A 7,617-nucleotide genomic window follows, 5' to 3' on the forward strand; every position below is an offset into this window, starting at 1 on the left:
CCCTTCCCGCAGACTCTCCCTGCGAAGGTAAGCACCTCCCCTGAGCGGGATCCTATGGCCCCACCGATCCTGGGATCTGATTGACCTTCCTCTGAGGACTGCAGCTCCAGCAGCCCCAGGAATGTTCTGCACACGGCTCTAACCCCGTCCCCCGCCATGCACACGGCTCTAACCCCGTCCCCCGCCATGCACACGGCTCTAACCCCGTCCCCGCCATGCACACGGCTCTAACCCCCTCCCCCGCCCTGCACACGGCTTTAACCCCGTCCCCCACCATGCACACAGCTGTAACCCTGTCCCCCAGTGCCCCCGCCACCTGCCGAGCACCAGAAACCTGGAGACGGGCTGGAGGGCCTGCAGGGACAGGCGGCTCCCGCGGAGGCAGAGCCTGTGATCCTGACCCAGGTCACCTCACTGCACAGGGACAGCGCTCACGGACCAGGGCGGTTAGATGTGATCATAATCGAGCACCAGGCTTCTTTCTTTTTTATATCAAAGACGCCTCAGTTTGACATTTAAAAAGCCCAGCTGGGAAAGTGGGTTACAACCAGCTTCCTCTGCGATGGCCTCGGGGGCGGGGCTCCGGGCCGCAGGGGGTGGGTCCAGGCCTCTCCTGCTGACAGGACCACGGGCTGCCCAGGGCCCCATCCCCGGTTCCCGGGGGCTTCTCCGGAGAAAGTCACGTCCAGGAACTGCCGGACCCACACCCTGCCGCCCACGGAGCCGTGGGGCGCGCACTGGGGGACTGCTCAGGCCGGGGGTGGGAGGAGGGCTGCGACGGGAGCACTGACAGCGGGCGCAGAGCGCCTGAGAGAGATTATGCGAAGCCGCCGTGGCGCGCATCAGCTCGTGTCAATCACTTGAAAGATCTCTGAGAGCGTGTTTACGTTAAACACGGTTCGGAGGAGCTCCTCGAGGCTGCAGCGGAGCCGTTCCCGCCATTAGCGCGTCTGAGGCGCTTTCCTCCGGGGCTGGGCGGGACGGTGGTGGCCGCACGGGGCCTGTGAGGGAGCCGGGCCCGGGCCACCCCTGCTGGGGAGACACAGGGGCATCAGGCTGAGGGGTGAGGGACCAGTCCCGTGTTCCCCGGAGGGAGGGCCGCGCCCCACACAAAGCAGCCCTGCCCGCCCCCTCCTGGTGGCCGCCCCGCCTTCCAGCGGCACCTCATGTAGCCAGGCCCACGCCGGCGCCCGGGGGCAGTGCCGGGAGCCCACGCCGGCGCCCTGGGGCCGGGAGCCCACGCCGGCGCCCGGGGGCGGTGCCGGGAGCCCACGCCGGCGCCCGGGGGCAGGGCCGGGAGTCCACGCCGGTGCCCGGGGGCGGGGCCGGGAGCCCACGCCGGCGCCCGGGGGCAGCACTGGGATTGAAATGAGACGCCATGGCCAGGACATCACCGGGCCAGTGCCCTGTCTGGCCTCGCCATACTGTGCCCGGTGCGGGCGCGTGGAAGTGACCAATGAGGGCCTGGCACCGGGCCCAGCTGAGCCGGACGTGCCCAGAGAGGCTCCAGCGTCATCACAGACCAGGACCGAGGCCCACGCGGCCCCGTGGTGAGGAGGAGGAGGAGAGCTACAGGCGGGGCGAGCAGCGCCCAGCCCCTGAGCCTCGCGCCTGAGCCAGCCCTGTCCACCGAGCAGCCCCGTTAGGGTCGGAAGGAGCCCCAGCCAGGCGGCTCTGGTGCAGTGACACGCCGGCATTGACTGGTGAGAGGGCAGCGGGAGGCCTGGGCTCCTTGCTATTCTTGTGTTCGCGGTGATGTGGGGTTTGCCTGCTCCGCCACCCGTCTCCTCACACCACCCACGTCCCACGTGAGGACACCGGGTCCCGCTGAGTGCCCAGCTGGTCAGACAGAGCCAGGATGTGACCTCGGGTCTCCTGGCTCCTGACCCCCTTCCCCCAACACCAGGGACATCGGTCTCTGCAGCTGCCCGGGCTGCAAACAGGTGGTAACTGCTTACACTTCCAGCGGGGGGCGTCCGTGCACCCACCTGTGTGAGGCCGGAATCGCCTTCATCTCAGAGAGCAAGTCTGCCCTCGGGGATGGAGCCCAGGGCCTGCTCCCAGGCTCTGGGGGCGACCCGGTGCCCGGGCTGCAGCCCAGGGTCCCCAGGACCCCACACGTGTGCTCCGGGAGGCCAGCGCGAAGGAGGCGGGACTCGCCGCCACGGCCAGCCACGGGGTCCAGGCACGGCCCACAGAGGGCGAGGGCACTCCGCCTCCAGGCGGCCGTGTTCGCCGTCCTTTCAGAAATGGTGTTATATTGAACCAAAATGGGTTCTTTTGAAGAGATTCTAGAATCTGATGTTTATTACGTCCGGCTGTCTCCTCCCCATTCCCAGCCACGTGCATTTCCCTAAGGATCTTTGTGAGGGTGCACTTGCTTTTCCCCACAATGCTGTGCACGCTTCACTTTCTCATCAGATCGGAGGACGGACACCGACACAGAGGCCACATCCACCTGAAACTGTCCCTCTGGTCCCCGAGTGAGGCCTGAGAGAGGCCCCAGGACCAGACAGACGCTGGGAGCTGAGGTTCTAGCCGGCAGGCCCCCGGGGCGGGCGCCGAGTGCCCACGGCTCATCTGCATTTGCACACAGGGACGCCCCCATGAGGCCGGCACAGTGGCCCACACCAGAAACCAGAATGAACAATTCCAGACAAACGTGCCCGCAGTGAGCGCGCTCCGTGTGCATCTGCTGCCTGACGTCTGATCCCTGCCGGGCGCCGACAGGAAAAATCGGGAGTGTGTGAGCTACAATGCCCACAGGTGCCGGCCGCACCTCTCTCTCCGGGAGGCTGGGGCCTGGCTGGACGGGGCACTCGGTCCGCACAGCCCAGCTCACCAGCCTGCAGGAGGGCCCTGTCCACAGGCCACCTCCCGGCCCAGCCGCCACCACGGGCTGCTCGGTGGACAGGACTGGCTCAGGGGTGAGGATCAGGTGCTGGGCGCTGCTCAGCCCGCCTGCGGCTCTCCTCCTTCCCGCCAGGCCCCACGGGCCCTGCAGTGCGAAGACCCGCTAGGGCGGATGGTAAAACCCCACAGCCCCGACGTGTGGGCGCCGGCCCGCGGGTAACCCGGAGCTGGGACCACTGACGTGGCTGTGGCCCACGCCGGCCAACGCAAACGGCCTCAGAGAGACGCCATGAAGGCAGGGCAGCCCCAATGCTGCCCGCTAACACTGGTGGAGACCCTGGGGGCGGCGCCCCGGCCTGCCACGGGCCCCGGGGATTCCCGCACGTCCCACGACGTGCACACGTGCTGTGGGCATCGCACGGACCGGACTTGGAGGAGCCTGCTGGACCAGGGCCCCGTGACCGGGCTGGGACGTAGCTCCCGGACCGCCCGCCTTCCTGGTGGAGCCGGCCCCTCGGGCACCCTCAGGTGTTTACAGAGAGAACTGGCAGCCTGGGACCCCGGCCCCCCAAAAAGGTAATCTCCTGTTTTTAAAATATCCGAACCTCCAAGTGTGTAATTAAATTAATCACCATAAATTACGTTTTAGCGCCGAGGGTTGGATTTATAACATCGCTCTCAAAGCTCTCAGTGAGGTTTAAATATTTTATAGCATATGCGAGTCAGGAAGTGTGTCTGAGGGGCCCGCACTTCGCTCCAGAGCAGCAGACTTTGACAAAAACTGTAGCACAACTGTTTCTGAGGTAGTTTGTAAGAATTATTTATTTCCATTCCAGTTAATTATGATGGGAGTCTTTGTTGAATGCACAAGCATTAAAAAAGTGCTGATATTTTATGCATCTTTAACTGGAGTGCGGCTCCCCGCAGCGCACTGGTGGCTCTGTGACATTTAGCATTCACTCACAGCAACTGTAATAAGGGGTTTGATTGCTTCCTTTGCAGACGCGGTAATTTAATAACTGTGATCAGTTGCATAAATTTACTATACAACCATCTTAAGTTAGCCACATTAAAATTAAGCAAAATTGTAATCTGTTGACAGATTATTGCTACTGAACAATTCTAAAAGCATTTCAGATCGGCTTGTGAAAAATACCGCCGTTTCTCCCTTCCCCACCCCCCCCTCGGGGCACCCCACCCACACGCCACCCCCAGGCCAGGAGACCCCCTCGGGGCGTCTTCACTTCCTGCCGCATCACCTGACCCGAGGCCTCCGCCACCGAAACGCGTGGTGTGATGGCCCCGCTACCTGGCCGCTGCCTTCCTCCTTCCTTCCCAGGCTCCTCTGCGGTGGCTCTGCACCCTGGCGTTGGGAGGCACCTCCCACACGGAGCCCATACAGGGCCGGGTCCCCAGCAAAGACAGAGCCTGGCCAGACCTCGGGAGAAGGGAGGGTGCCTGGCCTCTGGAGCCAGGTCTGGGCTGGCACCCGGAGGAGGGAGGAGCTCAGAGGCCGCCTGCTCGCTCAGAGGCGGAGGGAGCGCTCTGAGCACCAGGGAGCAGGCAGCAGAGGGCTCGCCTGCAGCATCGGGGTGAAGAGGGGCCCCCCCGCTCCCCGCTCCCCGCTCCCCGAGGAAGCCAGGTGGGCCCATCCTGCTGGTCCCGTGAGCCGACTCCAGAGCAGCGCGCAGCCGAGCAGCGAGCAGGAAGATGCTTCCCAGCAAATATCTTTACCCATCTGTTTACACTTCCAAATGCGCTTCCACGTTTCCAATTTTATCAGTGTATAAAAAGAATATCTGCTTTTTTAATCGTAAATATCTTGTGATGCTTCTTTACATAATTCAAGAGAAATTAAAAAAAAAATCTCACTCGAAAGCCAGCAGGAGCGCAGGCCGGTTTAAGCCCCCCTCACACAGAGGTGTGGGGGCAGCCAGGCAAGGCGGCCCCGGCTTCTCCGCAGGACAGGTCAGATGTCAAAGGTGACCGCCTGCCCGGCAGGGAAGAGGTGGTCCTCCCCGAGCACACAGCCGGACGCGGAGCTGGCCCGGGCCTGCGTATGCAGCCTGTCGCTTCGGATCTCGCCCAGGGTCCCCCCGACAGGTGATGTGAGGGGCCGGGCTGCCAGCCTCCCGCGGAGCCCAGCCCGCTGCTGCGCCTGACAAATTGGAAGGGACTCCTCGACCACATTTCCTGCCAGGAGACCTAACAGTCAAACGTCTGTCTTCTTCTCATCACCGGGACTGACGCCACGGCTCTGACACGGTGTCTCCGGGACTCACAGACGGAGTTAATGGAAGAGGATCCAGGGACGAGAGGCCATGAAACTTCCCGGCCGAGCCAGAGAGACTTCTAGCATTGGCTCCTCCGTCCCGGAGGCCCACGTGTGTACACGTGCACCGGGGTGCGTGCACGTGTGCGTGCGCATGTGCGTGTGCGTGCGCGTGTGTGTGCATGTGCGTGTGCGTGTGTGTGTGCGCGCGTGAGTGTGCATGTGCGCGTGAGTGTGCATGTGCGTGCGTGTGTGCATGTGTGTGCATGTGCGCGTGAGTGTGCGTGTGTGAGTGTGCATGTGCGTGTGCGTGCGTGTGTGTGCGCGCGTGAGTGTGCATGTGTGTGCGCGCGTGTGTGAGCGTATGTGTGCATGTGTGTGACGGACCATCCCTTCCTCAGGCGGCAGGAACCGTGGTGTCTGACTCTGCCACCGTTACCTGCGTTTCCGTGTAACCAACTGAGCTACCCCGGGCCAGGTTTGTTTGCTTCTAATTATAACTAATTATGTTTCTAAATATATTCTTTAGGGTTACCACGTGTATAAAAATGGAGGTAGGGAAGAAAGAAAATGCACCGGGATTATTAAAAGGAAGAGGAACATACTAATTAGCTAACTAGGATACTCATTTCAATGTTTAATAATATTTGTGACATCCCAGCATGCACTGCAGAATACAAATCACCCGCAGCACCACCTGGGCGGCCCGGGACCGGGCTGCTTCTCTCCGGGGCCTCGCCGCCCGGCTTCCCCGTGTTCCTTGGCGTGTTTGTCTGCATCCCACCCCGTGTCACCTCCAGAGATTTAAAAAAATGGCAAATTTCGTGTCCCACCGAAGCCCTTTCGCCACCAGGTCTACGAAGCACAGTCCAGTCCCACGCCTTTTCCCCGTCTCAGGAAAGCTGCCTCCGCCCCTCCCTGCCCCGCAAGGCCGGGTGGACAGGGAGCGGGCGCCACCCTTCCCTCCGTCTCCCCCCCCTGCTCGGGCCTCTCCCCCTGTGCTCGGAAGCTTCCAGGCTCGTGTGGCCTGGGACAGCCCAGCCGCGATGGCGGAGAAGGCGGGAGGGATGCAGCGACGCGCAGGGCACAGGAGCTCAGGCGGGGGACCTGGCCCCACCCGTCAGGGGAGCACCCCTCCCTTCACCGGAGCAGGACGCAGGCCCCGGGGCGCCCCATCGGGGCCCAGCCACGGAGGCCAGGTAATAACGGCCAGAACTCGGGGGCCCGGCCGTCCCTGGGGCCTGCCTCCTTCCACGTCCACTTCCGACCGTGGGTCAGCCCGAGACAAACAAAGCCCTAACAGACATGTTACCGAGGAAATAACAGCCATTTCCAATGATAATACACAATTTTAGCCCCGGCGCTTGGCTGATTTAGGCGTTCGGCCGCGCGTCAGGCCGCCTGCCGTCCGCGGGCGGGCCCCTAATGGGGAGCTGGCAGGCCTGGCAGCCTTATTTCTGCAGCAGATTTGGTTTGTCACTGGCTCTCCATTACCTGCCACTCACGTGTGATCTCTTTGGACAGGCCTGATCAGGAGATGTCATTTGACCTACTCCACTTGGCAGGGACTTGTGTGCCTCTCACAAAGGGGCCACCCCGGCTATAAATAAAATGACATTATTATTTTTCTGTCCCATCATGTAGGAGAGACAATTATGATAATGCAGTGTCTGTCATCGGGAGCCAGCAAATTGCTAGCTCTCACGCAACTGGTTAGCTTTCTTATTTGTTTTTTGTCTGTTTTCCTCCATTTCAAGCTGGAGATAAAGCGGAACTGAAGGCCCTGATGCCCCAGCTCCCACCCCGCGCCCCGGGCCTCCCCCCGTGGCGCTCACTGGCACGCAGGTGTGGCCGCAGCGCGGGAGGCTGGCACGCCGGGCACCGGGGTGCAGGCCTGTCCTGCTCTCGGCGTTTGGAAGATAAGCCGACGTCTGACATTGGGGCAGGGGGAGGTGACTGCAGCGGGATCATCCCCATGGCCGGGTTCCTGGCCTTCACCACGTCACAATGAGGGAACGGCATCGGAACGTCCACCGGGCAGGCAGAGTGGAGATGGAGCCCACGGCCTGGCGGCCACCCTGGTCCGGCCGTCGGTGCCTGATCCGGGAGGACCAGCCAGGTGGGCCGTCCTCAGCAGACCGGCCGCTTCCCTCTGGAAGTGGAGGGTGGGTGCTCCAGAGTGGCCTCCCCCTGGGGGGTGGGAGCTCCATGTGCAGACATACCTGGCTCGGCGGTCCTTCTCAGGTGGCCAGAGCCTGCATGGACCAGAGGCAGCAATCCCCCCCAAACACCCCCTATATGCCGGGAACCTGCCCGCTCAGCGGTCTCCACCCAATCAGGGCTCTTGCTTGGGAAGACTGACACACCGTCCGAGACCCCTGCGAGGTTCTGGCTGTGGCCAGGGGAGGGAACAGCCCGCCAGCCCCTGGGACACATCTGTGACCGGAACAAGCACGTCCTCAGAATGGTGCCCGCCGCGCCCCCAGGACCCC

At 62.7% G+C, this 7,617-nt stretch overlaps 1 protein-coding gene across 1 annotated transcript in view; it reads right to left on the reverse strand.

Annotated features, from left to right (window-relative positions):
* TSHZ3 (teashirt zinc finger homeobox 3) overlaps positions 1–7,147 on the reverse strand; it is a 17,750-nt gene extending 10,603 nt beyond the window's left edge. Inside the window, exon 1 of the mRNA XM_045575839.1 lies at positions 6,961–7,147. Coding sequence (XP_045431795.1) covers positions 6,961–7,147 — 187 coding nt within the window. The remainder of the gene's footprint in view (positions 1–6,960) is intronic.
* Between the last annotated feature and the right edge of the window lie 470 nt (positions 7,148–7,617).

This window comes from Pipistrellus kuhlii, unplaced genomic scaffold, assembly GCF_014108245.1.
Source record: "Pipistrellus kuhlii isolate mPipKuh1 unplaced genomic scaffold, mPipKuh1.p scaffold_m20_p_70, whole genome shotgun sequence".
Lineage (NCBI taxonomy): Eukaryota > Metazoa > Chordata > Mammalia > Chiroptera > Vespertilionidae > Pipistrellus > Pipistrellus kuhlii.